Genomic DNA, 26,157 nt, shown 5'->3' with positions numbered 1-26,157 from the left:
AATGGGGGGTGAAGAGCCTCCATCCTCAGTGAGCTCCAGGAGCTTTTTCCTGGCTTAAGGGGAGGCAGTGGGACATCAGCCCTGGAGAAACAGGGAGGTGGTTGGCTTGTGCTGAAGTGGAGGGTGGCCAAGCAAGGCGTTTGCTTTAGGATTTTAATGAGGTAAATCGAGTAAGGAGCTTGAAAGTGGTTTTGGGCTGAAGTGAGAAGTTTCCTGCAGGAACTAGTCAAATTGTATCTTTTAGTTCTGGATGGACAATGACAGGACAAGGGGCAACAAGCTGGAACTGAAGAGGTTCCAAAGCAACACAAGGAGGAATTTGTTCCCTGCTGAGGTGAGGGAGCACTGGCAGGGGCTGCCCAGATGGGCTGTGGAGGCTCCTTCTCTGGAGCCATCCCAACCCAGCTGGATGAGTCCCTGTGTGCCCTGCTCTAGGTGCTGCTGCTCTGGCTGGGGGGTGCACTGGCTGATCTCTTGAGGTCCCTTAAGATTCTGTGATTCTGGGAAGGTGTTTGTGGCTCTTGGATTTAAACCTTCCCAGCACTGCCACCCTCCTTGCCTGCTGAGATGCTGGCAGGAGGATGTGTCTGGGTGCATGGATTCACCTTTTTCCTGCAGCAAATCATTGTAACCTGTTTACAAAAAGAAAATGTAAACAAATGGCAGGTCATTGTTAGTGTGTGGAAGTGCTTTGTGCTGGTGCTTAGCCAGGCTGAGCTGCAGGGAGACTCCTAAATCCAGCCTCAGCATCTCAGACCGCTGCCTGCTTCAAGAAGTGCCAAGTTAATCCTGTTAACCATAGCAGGCAGCAGACACTCCCCATCTTTACAACCAAGCTGCTATCATTTGTGTGGCTGTGCAAGAGAGAGCTTTAGGAGCTTGAGCTGCAAACTTCAGGCTCTTTCAGATGGAGAGATGCTGAGTGGGACTGTGGCTGTTGGGGTGACCGCTGCCTTTCAGCCCTTGCGTTCCACAACTGCCTCCTTCACCCTTCGTGCTGGTGCTGTGTGGTGAGATGAAGGGCTGAGTCTTCCTTCCCTCTCCTGTGTGTCAGCTATTCCCCAGGCTGTGTGACACTGCATCCCCAGTGTCTCAGAAAGATGACAAGCTGTCAGCCATGAGCAGTTGTGTTTTGTGAGCAGAGTGGCAGTGCCACGGGAGGAAATGACATTTAGCTTTTGTTGCTTGATTGAGCAGCCTGGGCTTTGCATATTGAACCTAAAGAGGCTTTTTAGCTTTGCTCTCCCCCATTGCTTGCATCACTGTGACTGTGATCTATCAGGAAGGGGCTTGGGGAGCAGTGTAGAGAAGAAATTTCTCTCCCCCTCAAACTTATCCTTGCAAGGGGCCTTTCCACCAGAACCTGCCACATCCTGGTTCTCCCCAGAGGTTGCTGTGCACTGGGAGATGCCTGAGTGGGTCTCCAGCTCCAGCACTCAGTAACCTGCCACAGCCCTGCTGCACTCCTGGTCTGAGGCCAGGCTGCTGGCTCCATCCTCTCTCTCTCATGCTGTTGTGGTGCAGGGGCAAGTGCTGTGGACAGAGCCAGGACAGCCTTGCTGCTCTGGACATCTTTGCCTCTTCAGGCTCCTCAAAATGACTCCTCTCGTGACTGGAGGTAGAGATAGGTGTGATATCTCTCCCATGAAAGTGCATGCACATGTGGGCTTGGGAACTGTTTGGGAAAATCTAACTTTGTGGATCTGACAGGATGGAAAAGCACATCCCTGGCCCAGGCTGCCCAGGGAGGGTGTGGAGGCTCCTGCTCAGGAGGTTTCCAACCCCAGCTGGACACGTTCCTGTGCCCCTGAGCCAGGGGAAGCTGCTGGAGCAGGGGCTGGGGCTGAGGGAGCTCTGCAGGTCCCTTCCCACCCCCTACCACTCTGGGATTGTACAATCAGAGCTCTTGGTGTCATCTTTTGGGCCCATGGTGTATCTAAAGACAAGTGATGTGGTTTCCATCTGGTGTTGTTCCTTTATGGCTGACCTCTGTCCTCCTTTTAAAGCTCATCTCTGGGATGGGAGCTGAGTTTGGAGAGCTGACTATTCTCTAACCTTTGTCTGGATGAGGCAGAAATAGCCATCCTTTATTTTGGAATGGTGATTGGATGGGGCAGCAGGAGGAAGGGGAAGTTGCACTGGTGTTAAGGGGAATTGCATAGGTGCTATGACTTCACTTCTCCTGGGAGAAGGCAGAAAGCCTTGGTCTGTGAGTCATGGTTGCTAGAAAGACTGTTTGATTCCTAACTCACCCAGTGTTTTGGCACTGAGTCACAGCTGGGTGGGTGTGCAGGTAGGAAACAGAAGCAGCAGCAACACACAGCAGGATTTGCGCAGGGTGGAGGGGAAGGAAGGGATTTCAGACGGTGGATGTGAATGTTAACAGCTTCTAATAAAAGTGGTGACTGGCAAGGGGGAGATTTCTGAATGGAGCTTGTCCCTGTTTGCCCTTCTCAGCCTGTTCCTGCTTGCTCAGGGCAGCTCCCAGGGCAGCCCAGCTTCTGCCCTGTGTGACACCAGGGGCTTCCCCTGCTCTGCTCCTGCAGCAAATGTTGCCTTGGAGCTGAGAGGGGGGTGTTGAAGGGGGGCCCTGCCAGGCACAGGGCTGCTAAGGGAGTGTTGGCTGCCCTGCTAACAGCCATCACAGTGTCTAGCTGCACCAGCATCACTTGCCTTGGGAGGTGAGGAAAGGGGCTTTGTGCCTTTGGGTGCCTCAAGGAGTTGCTGAGCTGAATGGCACAGGGTGAGCCCATGCAGAATGGGGGGTCAGAGCCAGTGTGTGCTTGTAGGGGCAGTGGGCAGAGCCCTGGGGTGCAGGGAGAAGATGCCATTGTCATGTGGAAAGGTCTTAGCACCACTCAATCCATCGCCTCACTGGTATGCTCAGCACCCTGGTGCAGCAGGATGAGCAGGGGAGGACCTGACCAGCCAACAGCTACCTTGGATGCTGAAAGACCTCCTAAAAGTGAGCAGCACTGACCTTGCCCTCATTGCTACTGCCTCTGCTTCCCCAGCCCAGCACCCTCCTGCAGGGAAGTTTGAGTGGGTTACCTCCTTGAAACCCCTTGCTGGGGAAGCAGCCTTCCCAGGAGGAGGGGGCTGCTCCTGAGGAAGCATCCAGCAGGTCAGATGGGGCTCCTGAGGGCTGGAGAGGAAGCACAGAAGGGGGGCTGAGTTGACAAAAGAGACTTTTTCTGGACCCAGGAAGGAACATTTCAAAGAGGAAAGAAAAAAGGGAGACTTGTGGTTAGAATGTTGCCAAGTGGGAAGACAAAAATACTTGAATAATTAAAGAGTGGTTTTTTTCCCCCCTATATTCTGGGTTTTCTCCCACAGGAACAGGCAAATTATACAAATTTATGCCAAATACTTCTAGTTTGCATTTTTTTTTTTTGCTGGGAAAGAATCCAGGTGGGAATAAGCAGCTCCTGGTTATCTGGCTATAGCAGCCACTTTGGTGTGAGGGGAGCAGAGCCCCAACCTGAGGCAGCCCCTTCACCTGGGTGTTCAGTACTCCCAAGCCACTGGGGCTGGTGTTGGTGCCAAGCCACTGGTGCCCATCTTGTGCACAGAATTCAGGTGACCACTGCTGTTGCCTCTTTTCTGACTCCAAATCCATGTGTGTGAGGAACTGAAAAGCTTCAGAGCACTTCAGTCTAGATAAGAGGAGGCTGCAGGGGGATCTCATTCATATTTGCAGGTCTCTAAATGGTGGGTGTCAGGAGGTTTGGGGCAGCACTTTTTGCTGTTGTATCCAGTGACAGGACAAGGGGTGATGGAAAGAAGATGCAACACTAAAAGCCAGGAAGCCAGAGCACAACCATCTGTGGTTCAGGGTCTGGTGAACCTGGGAAGTAGGAGGTTTTTGGTCTGGCCCAGGCTTGGGCAGGTCATATAACTCCTTCTGCCTTTCTCCACCTTTAAACATCAGGGTATGGTTAATAATGGCATGCTGCTGAGAGCTTTGTCACTGAAAGCAAGGGACTGCATTCCAGTCTGCCTTGCTCTTTCCTGGGGCAGTTTCTCTCCCCTAACTGTGCCTGTTGTGCAGTGGCTGTGTCCCACACAGACCTCCCTGCCCCTTGCCTTGGGGCTGGCATTGCTGTGTCCCTGGGGGTTGCATCCTGCTTGTCATCTGACTTCCAGCCTGCGAGATGAGCTTCCTATTGCATCTAAAATACCCTTCTTGATAAAGCAGAGGGCACAGCCTCAGCCCTTTTTCCTCTGGAGAGCAATCCACGAGCCTTTTGTGTTCCCTTGAGCATCCCAGATGCTTTCAGGTGTGTGTGGGGCAGCCAGGGCCCTTTGCAAGGCCCTGCATCCCTGAGGATGCAGGTCACGCTCTGGAGCTGCCACGAGGGAGGATGCTCGGCTGCTCCACGTCATGCCAGGATTCATGCAGTCACCTTCATCTACCCTCTCTCCCCATTTATCAGAGAGAACTCTGTGAGCAGGGTAAATGTTGACACTCCAGAAATGTTTCTGCTGCTTTCCCAGACTCTGAGGACTTTCTGCTGTTGAGGGGATGCAACTCCAGCAGCCTAGGGCTGAGCACCTCTGCCAGGGTGCCTGCTTCACCCCTGGTAATGGGGTGTGGGTCAGTGTAGCAGGTTGGCAAGAAGCTGCCCAGGGCTCTTCTCTGCTGAGGGGTGATCTTGTGGCATTGTAGGGTCAGAGTGTGACTGTGTGCTTGGCTCAGGTTGGGCTGACCACTGATGAGGGCCCCCATGGGCTGTGCCTGAGCTGGGGATTTCATTCACTGCCTACAACAGAGCCAGAAAAATCCCTTCTTTTAATGAAGAAACCAATGCACTTTGAATAAATGAACAGCACTATCTGCCCCCAAAGTGATTCCTTTCCCCCTTTTAGCACTTACATTTAGGTAAAGGTTGAAATGGAAGCCTTGCTGTAAAACACAGCCACAGTGCTTTGGGTGCCCTGCTGTAAAACACAGCCACAGTGCTTTGGGTGCCCTGCTGTAAAACACAGCCACAGTGCTTTGGGTGCCCTGCTGTAACACACAGCCACAGTGCTTTGGGTGCCCCGCTGTAACACACAGCCACAGTGCTTTGGGTGCCCTGCTGTAACACACAGCCACAGTGCTTTGGGTGCCCTGCTGTAACACACAGCCACAGTGCTTTGGGTGCACAAGTGCTGATGGGAAATGGGCTGCTTTCCCTTGTTTCTCTGCAGCAGTGCCTGAGGCTGGCTGGCACTGGGGGGCTTTGCCTGCTGACCACCCAGGACTGCCAGGATTTGTGTCTGCAGCACTGGTAAGTGTCTGGTGAGCCAGAGGCTGTTGGCAGAGGCTGGGTACAACCCTGGCTGTGCACACACCAGAGTGCTCAAGGCTCAGCAGGCAGCTTCTGCCACCAAAAGGGATTTTGAGCCTTTTTCTGGGTAGTTTGGTATCTGACCCCTAGGGGTCACAGTAGGGGGCAATGGGTGCTGATGCTTCTCCTCAGAGTAGCTCTTCTGAGCTGCTTTGCTGAGACCCTCTCCCCTTGTTTGGTGGCACATGTGATTGCAGCCTCCTCTCCTGCAGCTCCCAGCCACCCCTGAGGCCTGTCTGGCTCATCCTAATTGATGTGCAGCTTTGCAATTATCCCCCTGATGCTGGGTGCTGTGTTGCTCAGCGCTTGGGTGATGGACCCTGCTGGAGAGATGCACTTCAAGCCAGAGAGCTGGCAGGAGAGGAAGCTTTTGCAAACCAGCTGGTGCAAATGGTGGTATTTAGCAGCTCTCAGCTGAGTTTGGGAAGGTATTTTTATAGCTTCACATGGTTTGTGGTGGGGTTTTTTTTCCCTCAACTCACAAGCTGAATGCTGTTTTGGCTTTTGTTTTGTTTTGAAACCGTTTCACAGCCAGATAAAAGATGCTCTGTTTTCAGCTCTCATCCTCTGCTCTTCAGACCCTTTCAACCTTTTAACAGCATGAAGACAGTTTTGTGGAGGCTTGGCTTGAATTGGGAAGTGTGGGAGGTGTGGCAGGGCTGAACTGCCCCTGCATGGGGGCTGCCAGCTGGGTCCTGTGCAGGCAGCTGAAGGAGCAGCCTCTGCCTCCTCTCTGCTCCCAGCCACTTAAAAAGTAACTGAGCAGGGTTCTGTGGTCCCCAGGGCAGAACTGGGACTGGCCAGATGGATGCAGAGATGTTCTTGGGCACTGGGGAGGTCACAGCAGGCGATGGAGAGGCGCTGGAGTGAGTGGGGAGAGGCTGGTGTGCAGGGCTCAGCTGTCCAGCACAGCGATGCTCAGGCTTCTCCTCCCCCAGTGCCAAAAAGCAGGTCTGTGCCATGGGGAGAGGCTGCTGCAAGGAAGCAGCAGGTTGTGGCTGCTCAGTGCCCATGAGGTGAGAGCTGGTGCTGGTGAGCATCTTCCACCCTGGCTGCTGCTGTGTGTGCTGGGCAGTGAGGGAAGGTTTTCTCTTTGGATGCTTTTTGAATGCAGAAGGAAGATTTCTCAGTGATTTTCACTCTGGCTTTGCAATCCACAGGGTCACTGGAAAAGTACCAGTGACTCACAGGCTTGCTGGGAGTTGGTCAGGTTTCCAGTGCAAACTAAGGTGATCTGGACATGTGCAGATGCCCTGCAGAGGTTGTGCTCTTCATAAATCCTCAGGCTTTGCCTTTTTGAGGCTACCCTGGCTCTTACCCAGCTGCGTTGCTTCCTCTCAGGCTCCTTCTCCAGGCTTCCCCACTGGTGTGTGATCTACTGAGACTTCTCTCCTTGCCTTCTGTGGGACCTTGCTGCTGCTTTGGCCTTTAAACCATTACAACTTGCATCCTGGAGGCTGCTGCCACCATTGCCTTGGGCTTTTGTCCAGAAAAGGCTTCTAAGGCACTTGAGCCTCCTCTGCTTCACCTCTTCTGCTCCCTCCTTGCCTGCCAAGCCCCTCTGCAGAAGCCAGCTGCAGATAGGTGTTGTCTTGCCTCCTGCTGTGGTCTGGATGGAGACAAAGGAGAGCATCACACAAATTGCTGTCATGACAGGCAGCAGAGCTCACACTCAGTGAGTGTTGTGCACTCCAGGGATGCTCTGGCAGCAGGGCTGCTGGGGTGTCTGTGACCCAGATCTGCTCCTGGCAGCTTCCCACAGGAGCAGGCTCTGCCTCTGCCTTGGGCATGGACAGAAAGTGGGGTGAAGCACCATGGGGGTGGCAGTAAAAGATGAATCCTGGGTCCTAGAGCTGAGCACTGCTGAGAAACCTCCTCCTGCCCTGGTTTCTCAACCTTGTGAGGCTGTGAGCTTTCTGGGATACATGATACCCTGTGCCTGTCGCCTTGCACCCAGATGGGTCTCTGCAAGCTGTTCCAGGGAATAGAGATGTGGCTGTGGCCACTGCTGGTGGCAAGAGGCCATGCAGTCCAGGCTGCACAGCAGGCACAGGCTGCCTTTGCCCTCCTCCCCAGGGAGAGGCACGTTTGCCCTAGTCCAAGAGAGGGTTGTGGTGGGTGAGGGCTCCTCCTGGCTCGTAGTGTCTCTCATTTTCCCTGTTCCAACTGAAACCTTCGTTGAGTTTTTAAGGTCAGGTTGCTAAGTTACACCTGCTTGGAGGAGCAGGCTGAGCAGCCTGTTACCAGCAAGAGCAGGGAAGATCTGGGAGTGGTGTCCCTTTGCAATAAGGAGGCTCTCCTGGCTCCTTTCCCTGCCATCCTCTGTCACTCCTGGGCTGGCCTCACCCTTTAGCTTTACCCACTTTGCTCTTCAGCTTTAGTGAGGTAATTCAGGGTGTAGAGGAGGCACCCACAAGTACCTGTGAAATGCCATGTGGTCCTGCAGGAGGAGGAGCAGCCCTTTGGCTCCTCCATCATCTTTCTCCTTTGAATCCTTGTTTGCCTTGTGGGGCTGTGAGCTCTTTGGGACACGTGCAGCTTCTCCTGCACTGAAGTGGGGAGAACTGGCTGAGGCTGTGTGCACTTGCTTACAGGAGGGATGCATGAGCTGGCTTTCTCTGGTTTCATTTGCAGTAGCCTTCTCTATCTCTCCCTTCCCTTTATCTCTGCTCAGCCCTTCCCCTCTCTTTCCTTGGGGTGATGGAGAAGCCATGTAGTGAGAACATCACCATGGGGAAGATGCTGGACCAGGCATTTCTTTGGGGATGTCTTTTAACCCTTCCCTCCTTTTGGTTTTTTGTCACAGTGCCTTTTTTTCTCTTGGCCTGTTTGCTTTCCATAACAGCCTGGGGATTCAGTGTCCCCTGGGTGTCATGGGCTGGGGATGCTGGAGCAGACAGCTGAGCTTGCACCCTGCCTGACACAACCAGCTTGTGCCCCGTGGCTGTCCCCAGGGCTGGTGGCAGGAGAACTCATCCTGGTGACTCTTCCCACGTTTCCCCATCTGGGCACAGACTGGGAGTGATGGAGCTGTCACTGAGCTCCTGCCTGAGCTCTTGCATGCAGCCAGAAGGATTTTTCCAGCCTTGCCAAGGCTTTTTGTGCTCTCCTTTCTACCAACACACCACACAGCAGCTAAACACAGGCACTACCAGCATCAATGATGGCTTTTCTAATTGAGCTTTACAATCCAGCAGGGATCTTTGCTAATGGGATGTGGCATCCTGGATAATGCCTTCCCTGCTTGGGAAGTGGATGGAACTGCAGTGTGACTTCCCAGTGGAGCCAGGTCCCATCTGACAGTCACTGCTGAGGCCTCTGCAGATGTGTGCAGGCTGATACATCCCCAGAGCTGGAGTGTGCTTGGGATTCCAGTTTAGATCTTGGATCTAAACAGGTTTCTAGTTGTTTTGCTCTTTCTGAGATAGAAATCATTGTCTGCAGCTATGCAGCTTAAAAATTGCTCCTCTAAGGATGTGATTCTTCCCTTTTTACCCCCATGGGATTTGTGTGAGTGGCACTGTAGGCACAAAGGGATGTCAGCACTTAAAATGCTAATGCAGTTCTGCAGGTGATGGAGCTACATGCAGGTGCCTTTAAAAGCCCTGAGATTTACATGCAAGAGAAAAAGGAGTGTTTTGAACTCTGGCAGAGCCCAGGACTCATTTATGCAGCACAGCCACGTGTTCTGTTACATCCCCCTTGTCTTGTGCCAGTGCAATGTGTTACAATGAGAGGTACACAGGTTTTACTGAAATAGAAACGACTCAGGATGCTAATTCTGCCTTTGTGTCTCCTGGCAGAGCTTGTTTTTGTGTTGATGCAAGAGGAGTGTGGGGCTGGGAGCAGGCAGGACAGCGCTGTGCTCAATGGTGCTGAGTCGAGTTGGAGGCCTGTGGCCAGTGGGGTCTCACAGGGATCAATTCTGGGGCCAGTCTGGTTCAACATCTTCATCAACCACCTGGATGAGGGGACAGAGGGACCTTCAGCAAGTTCCCTGCTGGCACCAACTGGGAGCACTGGCTGATTCCCCAGAGGCTGTGCTGCCAGTCAGGGAGAGCTGGGCAGGCTGAGAGCTGGGCAGAGGAACCTCATGAGGTTCACCAAGGGCAGAGTCCTGCAGCTGGGGAGGAACAACCCCCTGCACCAGCACAGGCTGGGGGTGACCTGCTGGAGAGCAGCTCCAGGAGAGGGACCTGGGAGTGCTGGGGCAGAACAAACCAACCATGAGCAGCAGCGTGCCCTTGTGGGCAAGAAGCCAATGGCATCTGGGTGTGTGAAGAAGAGTGTGGGCAGCAGGGGGAGGGAGGTTGTGCTGCCCCTCTGCTCTGCCCTGCTGAGGCCTCAGCTGGAGTCCTGTGTGTGCACACATGCAATTAATGCAGAAACGACTACATTTCTGAACCCTCAATGTGGAGACACTCCCATGGCTGTGGCTCCTGTCCTCTGCCCGAGGCACTGCTGTCCTTTCCCACAGGAGGGGGCTGCACTGCAGCAGAGCTCTGAGCCCTGTCACTGCTGGCCCCTGAATTACATCAGCCACCAACAGATCATGATGAACAGAGCAGTGACAGGCAGCTGCTGAGGGTCAGGAGCTTTTGCATGACACTCTCCTGGAGTGAGCAGGAGGACTAGCTCAGTAGAAACAGGACAGTTTCGTGCTGTAGGGTGCAGGGAGGCAGAGCCTTTGCCTTGCATTTGCACCAGGAGCTCAGATCTGCACCATGCTTCAGGATAGCTGCAGGATGCTGAGTGCAGGGTGGAGGGGTGTGGAAACAACCATGGGAGCTCATTTGAAGAGAGCTTGCTTTAATCTGCCTATAAAAGTGCAGCCTGGAAGGGGCTGTGCCTGCAGGAGGAGGAAATTAATCATGGGAGCAAACACACGAGAGGGGGGATAATTATTTAAGCTAAAGGTTAATATTGGCACAAGAACAAATGAGCATAAACCAGCTAAGAATTGAATTTTGGATGGAAATTTGAAGGTTTTGTAGCATTCAGTATGAGATTTGTGAGGTGAGGCCCTTTGCCAAGCCTCCCTGTGTGTGCTGGGGAGCTGGGTCAGGCTCAGGTGTGGGCTGTGTGATGGTGAGGGACAGGGGACAGCCTGATGCTGATGCACCTGGGGACCATCCCTTCAGGGAAGCTGCAGGGTGAAGCAGGAGAGGAGGAGACCTGCTCCCAAGCCCCACTGCTAGGCTCTGCATGCTCTGGGGGTTTTGGAGGAGGTGGTGGCTCGTGGTCACACCTTGATGTGTGTCTTGGGTCACCCCCTGCAGCTTTTGAGCCCCATCATCAGACTTGGTTGAGTTTTGACCCCACAGACACCTCTAACTTGTGTTTCTACTTGTTTTGTAACACCTTTGTGACCTCTACAGTGCCAGCTGTGTGTGAGCCTGTCATGCTCTAGTCTGGATTTTCCCTATAGTGCATGTCCCTGTGTCTCCTGAGTGACCTGGTTTCCATTGCAAAGAGCATTCTGGTCTCTTGGAAGATGCTCAGTGGGGTTTGCCTTTCACTCCCTTAAAGGCAACTTGTATCCCTTCAGTCTTGAACCCTCTGGTTTGTTTATTTACTCAGTGCTGCTTATGGGTGAGTTTTGAGGTGGAATGGGTACTAGAATGCTCCCTGTGCTGTTTATGCTGCTCGTGGCTTGCAGCTCCAGATGCAAATCCTAATTAAAAGCCAGTGGCAAAGGAAGGAGGCTGCACTGAAACAGCAGCAGCTTTGTAAACAGAGGGTGCATTTTGGTGGTGGGAAGGACTGTGTGCTCTGAGTCTTGTGTGTTCCAGAAGGCTCCTGGCTTGAGGAACCATCTCACCTACTGACAGGGATATGCTTTGTGTTTTCTTCTCTGAAGGTCTCTGGACAGAAAGCTGCAGCGACCGCTCCTGGGCAAGTCCCAAACGCTGCCCAGCATCCCGCAGTCCCCGGTGCTCAGCAGGCTGCCCCTCCTTGACTCAGCTGCTTACAGGGAGGAGATGCCAGAGCAGAAGCCCTACCAGAAGCACTCGGCCTCTGAGTGCCAGAAAGGCTGCACAGTCCCTTCCAGTGGTGAGTGCTGCAGTGAGCTTCCACCCCTCCCTGCCTTGCCAAACCCTACCACATCTTTCCTGCTTCTCCAAGGGCACAAATAACAAAATCAATCCAAGTCCAGTCTGTTTGGGGTGTTTTTTTCTTGCTCTAAATCCAGCACTTTTTGATGAGGCTTGGGGTTTTTTTTCCTTTCTCTCTGAGCAATTCTTTGAGCCTGTTGCTTAAACCTCCCCATCTTTCATCTCACGCTCGTGCAGAAGCAGAGTCAGCTCATGAAAGCCACTGAGTGCAGGGAGGTGATGCTCAGAGAACTCTGCCTCTGCTTGAGCTGCATCTCACAGAATGGTGGGGGTTGGAAGGGACCTTTAGAGATCATCCAGTCCAACCCCCTTGCTAAAGAACTTTCCCCTAGATGAGGTCATACAGAAACGTATCCAGGCAGCTCTTGAACACCTCCAGAGATGGAGACTCCACAACCTCAATCTCTGCACTTGCCAGGGTGAGCTGTTGCCTCAGTGACTCTCTGGCCTCAGCAACAGGGCAAAGTTCCACTTTTCTATGGTGTGAATGAGCTTCAGGGCACTTGTTGCTGCTCTGCATCAAGAGCAGAGCTGTGCTCTTCCCATGCTCCTGGCCTGGGGTGGGGATTTGCTGGAGCAAATGCTCTGGTGCACGTTGGCCTTCAGGTCAGCTGAGGGTTTTTATCATGTTCTTCCACTCCTGTGCTGATCCTAATGAAATACTGATGTGGTTGGGCCAGCTGCTCTGAGTGAGTTTATTGGCAAAACTATTGATGCCAAAACTGTTGTGTTTCAGTCCTTTTGCTGCCAGTGGAATCATGCTGGTGCCATAAAAATGATGGGGAAAGGGATTATTAGAACTGAAACAAAGATAAGGACTGGCAACCCAGTGCTGAATAAAACCCTTATAAAGCATGTCCCTTCAAACAACAGCATTGGACTTGATTTGTAGGGCTTTTTAAAGTCTAACCTGCTCACAGCCAGATCCCTGTGAGCTCCCCAGCAGAGCAGCTGGCCAAAACCTGGATTAATTTTAATGGTCTACAGGCTGCATTTCATTTCTTGGTGCTATTCATTCTCCTAAAAGTCATGCACAGAGGGGATCTTGGCATGCTGCTGGGTCTGTCCTGCTGCACCCATCTCACTGATGCTCCTGGGTGTGCTGCAGTACCCAGGGAATTGCTCTCTGCTGTGTGTGGTGTTCCTTTCAGTCCATCAAATGGTTAGAGTGGGTCATGGTATGGCAGGAAGACCTGTGGGAAAGCTTGTGTGGTTGACTCCTAGGGATGTAGGCAGTTGGGACATTGCAAGTAGTAGGTAGTTGCAGGGAACTCACAGAATCCCAGCATGGTGGGGTTGGAAGGGCCCTGCAGAGCTGCTCCAGCCCCTGCTCCAGCAGCTTCCCCTGGCTCAGGGGGCACAGGAACGTGTCCAGCTGGGGTTGGAAACCTCCTGAGCAGGAGCCTCCACACCCTCCCTGGGCAGCCTGGGCCAGGGCTCCCTCACCTCAGCACCAAACCAGCTTCTCCTCCTGTGCCAGGGGAACTGTTTGTGTCCCAGCTGATGTCCATCACCCCTTGTCCTGGTCACTGGACACTAGTCACCCCAGCCTTTCCTCATCAGAAAGATGTTGCAGTTCCCTCAGCATCTTGTTAGCCCAACACTGGCCTCTCTGCAGCAGTTCCCTGTCTCTCTTGATCTGGGGAGCCCAGAACTGGCCACAGGACTCCAGATGAGGCATCAGCAGGGCAGAGCAGAGGGGGATGAGAACCTCCCTCCACCTGCTGCCCACACTCTCCTTCACACACCCCAGAAAACTCCACTGTTTGGAATTGAAGATGGCTTCTGAGGTTCTGTGGTCCCTCAGGATTTCCTGCAGCATGATTTGGAGGGACAGACCTGAATAAATGGTTACAGTCTGGTAGAGGGCTAAGCAAAGTACTTTGCAGGACTTGTGCCTGAGAGAGCACTCACTGTGAAACACCTGACATCCAGAGCATCTTCTGCACCCAGCAGGTCCCTGGTTGCTGTGCTGGTGCTTCCAGGGGGCTGTGCTGGAGGTGGAAGGAGAGGGAAGCTGGTTGAAAGACTGGGGGATGAAATCCCAGCGTGAGTCAGACCCACTGCAAACCTCATCACCTTCTGCTGCGAATGCCTCCTGTGATGTGAGTGCAGATGTACTCATAGGCCATGCAACAGTCACCCCAGAGCAAACCCTGCACAGGGGTGCAAGGAAAAGCCCTGATTGCACCTAGCAAGTGTTTAGGATGTTGCTTTACTCATGGCTGAAGGTGCCTAGGATGTTGAGTGGAGGAGGATATGAGAACCCTTGTAGGCTGGAAGGCTCCCTCCCCAGCCAGAGCCATGAATGAATGAATAAATGAATGAATGAGTTGCTTCCTGTCCAGATCCTCCCAGGTTCTCTTCCTGGCTCCTTGATACTCAGTTAGGAATTGCTAATTAGTTACTCATTAGGGCTATCAGCATGCTATCATGGAGTGAAAAAAGAAGCAAGGGTTCAGGCTGGTAGCAGGGTGTGACATCTGGATGAGAGGAAGGCAGCACGTGGCTGCTGAGCCCTGAGTGCTGGTGAGGCAAGTGGCATTCCCACAGCCCTTTATGGAGGAGAGCTGGACTGCAGGCTGCCAGGAGGGTGGGAAGATCCTTTCCTTAAAGAAATTGCTTGTGAATTTGCTTTGAGTGGGTGCTACCTCCTGTCCAAAACCGGGGAGGGGACACATGGGCTCAGGAATAGGCTGACCCCAGGGACACGAGGCTTTGGCAGGAGCAGAGCCCTTCGTGCCACAGGCTGTGAGCTCATCTTCAGAGAGTTCTCTCTAGGTAAGAAGCTACTTGCTGTGCTGGGGGCTGAGAGCAGAGGAGTCACCAAGCAAGGTGGGAGAAGCTGTTGTGTGCAGCGTGGGTGAGATGTGACATCCTCAGCTGGGCACCGAGACGTGTTCCCCAGCCTTTGGCTTTTGGAGGAGGGCAGCACCTTGTACTCCCCTGGGAAGTCACAGGAGATATTCCTGTGCAGGTCCTTGTCCAAGGTGTCTGGCAGGGAGCTGGGGTCCAGCAGATGGAAAGAAGAGCAGCCTGTGGCTGCTGGGGCTGCCAAGCTCTCTCCTCCTCTTAGAAACAAACCTCCCTTCTCATTTAGCCAGGCAGGTAACTGGCTGGGCTGGTGAACAGCTCTGGGGTTCCTGTTGCTCTGGTTTTGTTGTTCCCCTTGAGGTAACCCACAAAAGACGATGGTGTGATCAGCTGGGACAGGCTCCAAGCTCCCTGTCTCCATCCTTCACCCTTTGCCCAGAGCAGCACTCAGGGATTAACCCCAGACTGCTGATGGCCCTGGGGCTGGGACGTAGCGAGATGAGAGCAAGTGGAACTTGGGGTAAGGGCTGTGCTGCTTTTTCCAGACCATTATCTATTTGGTGTCACGTTTTGCAGTGTGCCAAGAGATTTCCTCCATGCTGGTAGCATGGAGAAATGAGTTTCCTTGCACTTGTTCATCCTTCTTCTGTGCTCCTGTGGGGGTTTAGGGGTGGGACTGAGAAATGCTTTTCTTTGCTCTCTCTTTCCTCTTCCTTCTGCAGCTTCTGAGGCTTCTTCTCAGCTGGTGGTTGCCTGCAGCTCTTATCTGCCAGCCTGCCCAGGGAGGTTGTTGCATGTGTTCTGCATGCCCAGCCTCTTGCAGCTCCCTCTGCCCTGCAGCTGGGAGGAGCAGACCACTCTGGAGCTCTTCACTGCCTCCTCTCTCCCCTGTCTGTTGTGCAACATGCTGAGCCCTTCAGAAGGTGGTTCCATGCCCCACTGTGAAGCTGGGAAGAAGCCACTTGGTAGCATGGTTGGTGTGAGCTTATTGGCAATTATGCCCATGGGAGGAAAAGAAAGAAGCTGAAAGGAAGTGGCTGCATTAGAGCTTAGACCAGGAGCCTGGAATTCATTTTCCTAATGCTCACAGAGACATCCCACACCCTCTGCATCAGTGTCAGTCTTGCATCTCTGTTGAGCTTAGCCTGGGCATATTGCCTCCCCCTGGAAGAGCTTTGGTTGCAGAGCTGCCCATGCTGTGGCAGTGGTGCTGGTTATGGTGCTGTGCTGTTTAACAAGAGGAAGACTCCTGTGTCTGAGCCTGCAGCCTGGTACCTGGGCAGTGTGCCAACCCCAGTGCATGAGGAACAGCAGGACCCTTTCATACCAGCCCGTGCAGTCCTGTGTTGCTGGCAGCACCTGAGGGATCAGTCTGTCTGTGCTTTCAGATTCAGAAGGAAGGAAGATTTTGCAGCAGTTATTCTCCAGCCCAAGAAGATGATTCATCTTTTAGAGGTGCCAGAATTGCCAGGCATAGCTCTGGGTGGCAGAGGTGAGCAGCTCTAAGGTAGAAGAGCATAAGGATGGTTAGCCTTCAGCTTGTGGTCTTGCTCCTCTCCTCAGCATTTCCTCTCCAGGGACTTCTTGATCTTTCCCTTTTGACCATTCTGGGTTTGATCATTGATTTACTTGTCTGGTAGAAATCAGGAACAAGCTCTTTTAATACCTATTAAAACTTTTTGGAGTAGACAAGGTCCTGAGTCCCTCTGTGGTGGCTCTTCATGGCCAGGGAGGAGGGACTGTAGCCCTTCTGCCCAGCCACAGGAGAGGTTTGGAGAGGATCAGCTCTGTCTCTGGTCCAGATCCAGGACTGTGCTGGAGGATGCAGCTACCTGTAGTCCCTCAGAGAGGGAAGAGACCAAGAGCAGCAAAATCCATGGGAAACTGAGATCAGATGTGACCCAGTTGATTTGTGGGGCTTGAAACCCAACTCCTGTCCTTGGGAGAAGGAGCAGCAGAGTGGGTGCAGTGGGTGACTGTCCTTACCCTCATGCCCTGGCAGCCCTGACCCTCCCTCAGGCAGGGTGACAGAGCAGTGCTGGCAGGGACAGAGTGATGTGGGTGGTGGCTGAGCCATTGTGGATGGACACAGGGGCAGTGGGGCTGGTTCCACTTGCATGGGTGGCATTTGGTGCGTGTTGGCTGCATCTCCTGCCCGGGTCAGTGCCCGTTTCATGCCGCATCCCCGGAGCGATGCTGCCTCGTGCTGCCAGTCAGGATCTGGGCTCCAACTGACGTGTTTGTGCCTTGAATAATCACAGCTTTCAAACAGCAGTTCCTGTGTTGTGTGAGTTGACATTTGGAGACAAGCAGCAGCAGCAGCTTATTAAATGGAAAGTAGAGGAGGGGAAGAAAAAGACGTGATGCTGGGTGATGCTGCGCTTCAGGTTGCCTCTTTGTTTGCATTTTAAAGCTCTGCTTTTCTCTTCTTCCCTCCTGTCCTCTTGGTTCTGCTGGTTCCAGTTCAGTGCCTTCAGAGCCACTCATAGGACTTGGCATGCAGCAAACTGTCTTTGCAGCTGAAAAAGCTGGAGGAGCTTGGGGATGAGAGGCTGTTGGTGAGACGCAGAGGGTGGAGTGGCTGGTCTCTGCTTTGAGGCTGCAGAGTCCAGCCTGTCTCTCATGATATTCAATGTAAAACCCTCAGCCTGGCTGGATAAACTAGACATCACTCACTTTGGGACTGGTTTTTTATCTTAAGGCCTTTATTTGCTTTAAACTTTAAAAAGCCTTTTGTGCCTCAGCCCTGGCGTGGCAGAGTCAGGGGCGTTTGTGCCCAAAGGGGCTATTTCAGAAGCAAGAGACAAATCTTGCCTTGGGAAGAGGCTGCAGAAGGCAGTCACATGAGATGCCCTTTTGGGCTTCAATGGCCAAGAACTGACCATTTTTACCACAAATTGAGCAAGAGAGTGTTGTTGTTTCTTTGTGATGGCTATTGAGAAGTGATTTTTGACTGGGGGCTGGAGTCAGGGCAAACTCCAGATGTAAAGATGCCACTGGCAATAAAATGCATGTGCCATCCAGGCTGCAAAGAGCAGAGAGCTGATACCACAGAGCCCTTTCCTCTTGTGTTTTATTGTGTTTCTCTTTTGTTGCAATGAAATTCAGCCAGTTGCTTTCTCATCACAGAGTCTCAAGGGCTGGGAGGGAGCTGCAAAGCCCAGCCAGTGCAACCCCCTGCCAGAGCAGCAGCACCTAGAGCAGGGCACACAGGGACTCATCCAGCTGGGTTGGGATGTCTCCAGAGAAGGAGCCTCCACAGCCCATCTGGGCAGCCCCTGCCAGGGCTCCCTCACCTCAACGGGGAACAACTTTGTCCTGGTGTTGCTTTGGAACCTCTTCTGTTGCAGCTTGTTGCCCCTTGTCCTGTCATTGTCCATCCCTGAGCACAGCCTGGCTCCAGCCTCCTCACACCCACCCTTGATGGATCTGTAACATGACTGAGCTCACCCCTCAGGCTCCTCCAAGCTGCAGAGCCCCAGCTCCCTCAGCCTTTCATCACAAGGCAGATGCTCCACTCCATCACCTCTGTGGCCCTTTGAGGTTTTGTCTCTGGATGCTCCAGCCCTGCAGTGCTGCATCAGATGGGGCTGCACAGAGCTTGAGGAGACTGGAGAGCTGCTTTCTGTCCTTGCTTGTTCTTGCCTGTGCCATAAAGAGTTTTCTGAAGGAGGAGGGGACAGGACATGCTCTTGCAATTTGCAGCATTTGAGATGCCTCATGTTTTCCCATCCATAAAGCAAGATCTGTTGTTGTCCCCAAGCACAGAGCATGTGAATACCTGCAGGAGGAAGGTTTGATACAGGTGCATTGATGCCAGCAGCAAGAACTCGATGTGGTTCTGATTGTAGGATTTTGATTCCTTTACAAAAACACCAAAGCAACCCCATTTTCTTTCTGTGTGGAATGTTTTATTGGACTTGGGGGGGATGAAGAATGAGTGAGATGTGTAATTTCTTTACAAATGACCCTTTAAAATGGGATAAACCTATTAGAGTTAAATAGCAGGAAGGGGTTTTTTTAAGTATTGGGATTTTGGTCTGCTGATTGTTCTGAGTAATAATATTGGATCCTGCAGCAGCACCTGGAGGCCCTGACTCTGGCCAAGTCTTTGTTGTGCTTGGCTGTATTTAACTGATTCCTGCCAGGAAGATGTTGGGAGCTGTGGGTACATGAGGCTGCTCAGGGTGGGAGCAGGGGCTGCTGTCTGGGGCAGGTGGGGGTAAGGAATGGCAGGGATGTGCACTGCAGCTGTGGGGGCTGTAGGGTACCCACAGAGGGATTTGGGGACAAAAGAAGGCTCAGGGGACACCTCGCTCTCTACAGCTACCTGAAAGGAAACTGCAGTGAGGTGGGGGTGGGTCTGTTCTCTAGTGACAAGCAACAGGACAAGAAGAAACAGCCTCAAGTTGCAGCAGGGGAGGTTCAGGCTGGATGTGAGGAGGAGTTTGTTTGGTGCCAGGGCTGTTGGGCATTGGAACAGCTGCCCAGGGAGGGGCTGGAGGGGTTTCAGAGCTGGGTGGTGTTGCACTGAGGGCAATGGGCTGGTGGGTGATGGAGCTGGGACAGAGGCTGCACCCCATGGGCTGAGAGGGCTCTGCCAGCTGAAACCATCCTGTGCCTCTGCTGCTGGGTGTGGGGCGGGCAGAGAGGGGCTGAGCCGTCCCCTGGGTCCCCCCACCAACAGCTGGAGCAGTAGGGTGTCTCCCAGCCGTGGCTCTGACGGGATGGTCTGTCCTGTGCTCCGCAGGAGACGCCTGGCGCCTGGAGGATGACGGCACAGAGCCGCCGCGCGGCCCGCAGCTCGGCACGGCCGTGCAGGACGCTCCCTTCAGCCACTTCCGCACCCGCTCCTTCTACATGAGGAAGAGCCTGTCTGTGGACAACCACCTGGGTGCCCTCAGCTACGCCCTGCACCCCGCTGACACAAAGGCTGAGCGCGTCAAGACCAAGCTGCGGCGGCAGTTTGTGAGTATTGGGCTGCGCGCGTGTGTGCGCACACAGACACACACAGACAGGCACACACAGACAGACACACAGAGACACACACAGAGACACACACAGAGACACACACAGAGACACACACAGAGACACACACAGACAGACACACACAGACAGACACACACAGACAGACACACACAGACAGACACACACACACACAGACACACACACACACAGACACACACACAGACACACACACACACAGACACACACACACACAGACACACACACAGACATACACACACACAGACACACACACAGACAGACACAGACATAGACAGACAGAGACACATGGAGGCACACAGACACACAGAGACACACAGACAGACACACACGGAGATGCAGAGACACAGACACACAGAGAAACACACAGACAGACACACAGACAGACAGACACAGACACAGAGACACACAGACAGACACACATAGACACACACAGACAGACACAGACAGAGACACACGGAGATGCAGAGACACAGACAGACACAGACAGACACACACAGACACACAGACAGACACAGAGACAGAGACACACAGACACACACAGACAGACACAGACACAGAGACACACAGAGACACACAGACACACACAGACACAGACACACACAGAGACACACAGACACAGACACACAGAGACACACAGACACACACAGACAGACACAGACACAGAGACACACAGACAGACAGAGACACACAGACACACACAGACAGACACAGACAGACACAGACACAGAGACACACACAGACACAGACACAGACAGAGACACACGGAGATGCAGAGACACAGAGACACACAGACACACAGACAGACACACAGGCACACACAGAGACACAGACACACACAGACACACAGACAGACACACACACGCACAGACACAGACAGAGACACACGGAGATGCAGAGACACAGACACACGGAGACACACAGACACACACACAGACAGACACAGAAACACACAGAGACACACAGAGACACAGAGACACAGAGACACACAGACACACACACAGACACAGACAGACACACACAGACACAGAGACACACAGAGACACACAGACACACACAGACAGACACAGACACAGAGACACACAGACAGACAGAGACACACAGACACACACAGACAGACACAGACACAGAGACACACAGACAGACACAGACACAGACAGAGACACACGGAGATGCAGAGACACAGACACACAGAGACACACAGACACACAGACACACACACACAGACACACACAGAGACACACAGACAGACACACAGGCACACACAGAGACACAGACACACACAGACACACAGACACACACACGCACAGGCACAGACACATAGACAGACACGCACAGACACAGACAGAGACACACGGAGATGCAGAGACACAGACACAGAGACACACACGGAGACACACAGACACACACACAGACAGACACAGAGACACACAGAGACACACGGAGACACAGAGACACACACGGAGACACACACACACACACACAGACAGACACAGAGACACACGGAGACACAGAGACACACGGAGACACAGAGACACACACGGAGACACACAGACACACACACAGACAGACACAGAGACACACGGAGACACAGAGACACACACACAGACAGACACAGAGACACACGGAGACACAGAGACACACGGAGACACAGAGACACACACGGAGACACACAGACACACACACAGACAGACACAGAGACACACGGAGACACAGAGACACAGACACACAGACAGACAGACAGAGACACACGGAGACACAGACACACACACAGACAGAGACACAGAGACACACACACAGACACACACACACACAGCTTCCTAACCCCAGCCACAGGCACAGCTCCTTTGGTGTGCAACATAACCAAACCAGCAGAAAAAGTCTTCTCCAGCCTGGTGCAGGAGCTGGAGGCAGCAGGTTGAGTTTGGTGGTGGTGTGGCAGAGCCCTGCAGTGCCTGGCTGCTCACATCCCACCGGGCTGGGCTGGCACTGAGCTGGTTCTTGCCCAGCTGAGTGATGCCCGGGGTCAGTGCTTTGTCTCTGAGCACTGCTGTCTAAGGTAGCAACCAAACAGGAGCTGAGTTTTCCTGTCCTCATCCCTATATGAGCAACTGAGTCTTTTCAAGGGTTGGAGCAGATTGGCTCAGTGAGGGACTGGGCTGAGCAAGGAGACCTTGGGGCAGCTCAGCCCTTTCTGTCCCTTCAGGGCATCTTGGTGGCAGGATGGCAGGGCCACACCAGGCCTGTGCCACAGCTACTGATCAATGTTTGATGGGCTTTGCCTCTCCTCTTTCCCAGAGACACTTGATACAGGGATATTTGTGGCTTTCCTCCTGCCTCGTTACTGGCCTCTGGCTTGTAATGAGGGCTCAGGTGTCCTGCTGCTGAAAAGAGCTCGGTGTTGGTTGGAAATGGGTGAAAGCATCTGTACAAGGGGAGGAGAGAGGGGAGTGGGGGCATCCACACAACCCAAAGTGCTGCTGAGAGCTGCAGCAGTGCTCACCCTGCCACAGGCTTCCCACAGGAGCAGCTTTGGGGATCACTCTGTCCCCCACGGCACTGACTGTCCTGTAACCCAGAGGAGGGGTACAGTGTGGGGGTTTAGAGGGGCTCACCCTCTCTGCTTGTGCTTCTTCCTGGGAGGACAGCTCTGACCTCTTTTCCATGCACAGTGGATGCCAGAGGGAGTGAGTCTGGGGGAGCTGGTCACCACCCCACTGCTGCCAGTGGTGCCCATGAACGGTGGGAGCTGCTGCCTCGAGCTCGAGAAGCAGCTGAAAGCCTCAGGGATGGAGATGAGCAGAAGCAGGATGGGGTGTCTGAGGAGCTGCTGAAAGGTGTTGGAGGTGTTTAAGATGAGGCAGTCCTGCTGTGGGGTAAGACACGTGTGTCTGATCTATTTGTCTTTCAGCCTGGGTCTGCAGCCCCAAGCTGTGCCCAGGGGAAGGAGAGGAGGTTGCTGAGATGTTGTGGACTCTTCCTCTTTCAGAGGTGGTCTCTCAGTGTCTCTGTGGGACCTGCCAGCACACAGTAGAGATAGAAAGACTTGGTGTGTCAGCCCAAGCAGCATGCTGGCTCCTGCAGAGAGGTGGGCTTTGCCCTTTCCCTGTGTGGCCACTGACTGCCCCGATGCCCTGCTGGCACATCTCTTCTCTACCTGCTGTTGGTTTGCTTTGGCTTTTGATTTCCTGAGGTTTTGGGGACCTTTGGCTTTCCTTGGCATACCTGCAGTGCTGACTGTCCCTCAAGGAACAGAGCAGAGGTTTGTTCTCTTATGTTGTTTCTGGTTTGTTTTAAGAGCTAAAAGATGTTGCTGGAGGCTTGGCCATGGGCTGTGACCTTGTGAGTCCTGCTGAGAGAAGGAGACTCATCCTACCTGGAAAGAGTGTCAGCAGAGGCTCAGGGCAGTGAGTGTGCAGGAACCTGAACTGACAGCTTGTTAGCTGAGGTTTGGGTCAGTCCAGCCCTGGTATTCCCCACACAGCTAGAAAGCCTGGCTTCCAAGTTGAAAGTAAAGATCCTGCCAACCTGGGGAAGTTAATTCCAAGAACAGGTAGCTAGTGCCAAGCTGCATGGCCTCCCAAGCTTTGCTCATTGCTTTCCCTCTCCGTGCTGGAGGCATTGCAGTTTCCCTGTGGGCTGGTGGTGTGCCCTGGCTGGAGGAGGCACTGGTGCCAGGTGAGAGCTGCTCTCCCCTTGCACAGCAGAGCATTTACAGCAGAGGAGACAATTTGCCTTCTCTGCAGTGGCTCATCTGGGACCTTTTAGGAAAGTCCATATTTAAAGGTTGATTACATTTTTCCAGGCTGCTGCACTTACCCATTAGATTTCTGGCTTTGCTCTTTCCATGCTGACAGCCTGAGCTGCCTTTGCCTTGTGATGCAGCTGCTTCAGAATGACTCTGGGAAATGCTGAGTGAGGGGAGAGGCTTCTGATGCAGGGCTTTTGGGGGGGGATGCAGTTGGGACCCTAACCTGGGTAGGTGGATGGAGATGGGGCAGAGCTATTGCCCACGTGCATCCTGTGCTGTGCAGCTGTCTCACATCCCTTTGACTAAGCTCTCTGCCTAACAAAGCCTTTGTGATGGTCATGGGCATCTAAGCTTCTCTGAGGGAGGATTTATTATAGCTTGTGTGAAAACATTGGAGGCTTGCCTTGCTGCAGCCCTGGGGGCTGACAGTGCTGGAGTGCTGCTGCTGTTGCCGAGGCATCTTTCTGCTTCTCTGATGCTTTCCCTGTTCCTGGTCAGAGGGAGCACCTGCAGATCCTGTCCCCTGCCTGCTCCCAGATCCTGCTCCCTCTGCCTGCTCCCAGATCCTGCCCCCTCTGCCGTCTCCCAGATCCTGCTCCCTCTGCCTGCTCCCAGATCCTGTCCCCTGCCTGCTCCCAGATCCTGCTCCCTCTGCCTGCTCCCAGATCCTGCCCCCTCTGCCTGCTCCCAGATCCTGCTCCCTCTGCCTGCTCCCAGATCCTGCCCCCTCTGCCTTCTCCCAGATCCTGCTCCCTCTGCCTGCTCTCAGATCCTGCCCCCTCTGCCTTCTCCCAGATCCTGCTCCCTCTGCCTTCTCCCAGATCCTGCTCCCTCTGCCTTCTCCCAGATCCTGCTCCCTCTGCCTGCTCCCAGATCCTGCTCCCTCTGCCTGCTCCCAGATCCTGCCCCCTCTGCCTTCTCCCAGATCCTGCTCCCTCTGCCTGCTCCCAGATCCTGCCCCCTCTGCCTTTTCCCAGATCCTGCTCCCAGATCCTGCCCCCTCTGCCTTCTCCCAGATCCTGCTCCCTCTGCCTGCTCCCAGATCCTGCCCCCTCTGCCTTCTCCCAGATCCTACTCCCTCTGCCTGCTCTCAGATCCTGTCCCCTGCCTGCTCTCAGATCCTGCTCCTTGCCTTCTCCAGATCCTCCTCCCTCTACCTGCTTGCAGATCCTGCTTGCTCTACCTGCTCCCAGATCTTGCTCCCTCTGCTTACTCCCAGATCTTGCTCCCAGATCCTGCTCCTTGCCTTCTCAGATCCTGCTCCCTTTGCTTGCTCCCAGATCCTGTCCTCCTGCCTTCTCCCAGATCCTACCCCCTCTGCCTTCTGCTGGAGGACAGGTTTCGTGCAGCTGCCTGGCTGGTGGCATGTCTGCAGCCCACTGCTGGCATGGGATGGATCTGGGATGGATCTGCACTTACAGATTACTTGCATTTGCATAATTTGAATTTTAAATGAATTCCAACTCTTGTGATTGTCAGAACCAGTTTCCTTTCTCATAAGCCTTTCCTTTTAACTCTTCTAAGGCTCGTAATGTTGGCAGCATTTCCAGCCTTGAGGAAGAGGAGCAGTTGATTGCTTTTGACATCTGTGTCTCAGATCCCTGCCTTGCCCCAGTGAGTCTGATGTGTCTGTGCTGTGATGAGGGCTGTGGCTGGGGCTATGCTCTGAGACCTTGCCTGTGTTGTTTTGGGTCACTCAGTGATGGACAAAAGGACTGGGGTGTGTTTCATGCCCAACTGGCTCTGTGCTGCCTCTGAAATGGGCACCAAGGAGCAGAGTGAGACCTTCTGCAGTGCCCTTTGCCTGGGAGGGGATAAAGCAACGATGGGTGTGTTACAGGCTGTGGTGAAACTTCTTGCTTCCACAGGAGACCTGATCATTAAAGGCAGAATTAACCCTACTAAACTCAGGGTTGGCCTTCTGAGCATGAAAGGAGGTCACCTAGGACTGAGTCACTGTCTGGTGGCTGCTGGGACAGTCAGTGCAGATTACAGCAGGGCTCTGAGGGGATTTTGAAGTACTCTGTATATAGGCCAGAACCTTTCTGGTGTTGCCCACTGTTATAAGCAAAACCTGTGAAGCTGATGGTACAGATGCTGCTGCTCTCTGAAGAGCTGGCAGTGCCCAGGATCCTGGCATGCTGGCTTGGAGGCTCATCAGCTTGATTTGCAGCAAGCCTCTCTCCTAATGAAATGCTGCTCTTGGTGCATGAGGGTAGAGTTAGCTGGTTGGGGCAGATGAGCTGGGGGAGAGCAGTGGCTGGCACTGCCCTGCTTGGTGCACAGACCCTCGTGCTGCCCCAGTGGGTCTGACACTGCTGCATGCTGGAGTTCAGGTGTGTTTCAAGCAGGTGAGGCTGGAGGTTGTGGTTTCTTGGCAGTCTTCTTGTGCACTGACTTATTTTCTTGTTTAATTGCTATTTGCTGTGTGGTGCTTTTTTTCCAGGCAGTCATTCTGTTAGGAAATGTCTGTGCCCCCCAGGAAAGCCTTAGAGCCTTGTTTGTCTGGGGAGCAATGCAGATGAGTTGAGCAGAGGTAATCCTTGTGTTACAGAACCCATAACAAAGGAGGGAAGGCTAACTGGAATGATTAGAGCCTGAAATAAGGAGGCACTGAGAAGACAGACTTACTTTAGGGCAGAAACTCCAAGTATGGAGCTCACTGAAGCTCCTGCTGGTGCCTGGGCTGTAGAAGGAGGCAGGCACTGGCTGACATGTACCCATCCAGGAATGACCAGCCCCAAACCCCGTCCTGTTCCTGGCTGTTCACCAGCTGTGGTGATGGTGGGGAGCTGGAGCACATGGGGCTGTCAAGAGGCTGCCTCACCTCAGAGCAGCACCATGTGGGATGGGAATATCCTGGAGCAGAAGGGCTTAGTGGGACCCATCCCTGCATTATCCCCAGGGTCTGGCTTTTCCTGAGTGTGCAGAGACTTTACAGAGCTTGGTGGGTGCAGTCTGTAGTCTTTGGTGTGATGCTTCTGCTGACAGCCAAGTCAGGCTCAGCCCTACTGTGATCTCACCAATGCCAGTGGACTCACATCCCTGGTAACACTCTCCTGCTTGCTTCATTTTATTTGGTGTCCTGACACTGCTACAAACCATAGTCTGTCGTGCCTGGCTTCAGGGAATGTCGGTA

The 26,157-nt window shown here is 53.4% G+C and overlaps 1 protein-coding gene across 3 annotated transcripts in view; it reads left to right on the top strand.

Annotated features, from left to right (window-relative positions):
* LOC104562020 (ankyrin repeat and fibronectin type-III domain-containing protein 1) overlaps positions 1 to 26,157 on the top strand; it is a 235,380-nt gene that overhangs the window by 58,025 nt on the left and 151,198 nt on the right. For 2 of the 3 annotated variants that reach the window (XM_061993029.1, XM_061993028.1), the window contains exons 4-5: positions 11,194 to 11,387; positions 19,014 to 19,231. In XM_061993029.1, the coding sequence (XP_061849013.1) occupies positions 11,194 to 11,387; positions 19,014 to 19,231 (412 nt within the window). The remainder of the gene's footprint in view (positions 1 to 11,193; positions 11,388 to 19,013; positions 19,232 to 26,157) is intronic. The other variant, XM_061993030.1, reaches the window with a different exon arrangement.

The sequence above is a fragment of the Colius striatus genome, chromosome 3, assembly GCF_028858725.1.
Source record: "Colius striatus isolate bColStr4 chromosome 3, bColStr4.1.hap1, whole genome shotgun sequence".
Classification (NCBI taxonomy): Eukaryota; Metazoa; Chordata; class Aves; order Coliiformes; family Coliidae; genus Colius; species Colius striatus.
Note: the sequence above shows the minus strand (reverse complement) of the source record. Positions and strands in the feature narration are given on the sequence as shown.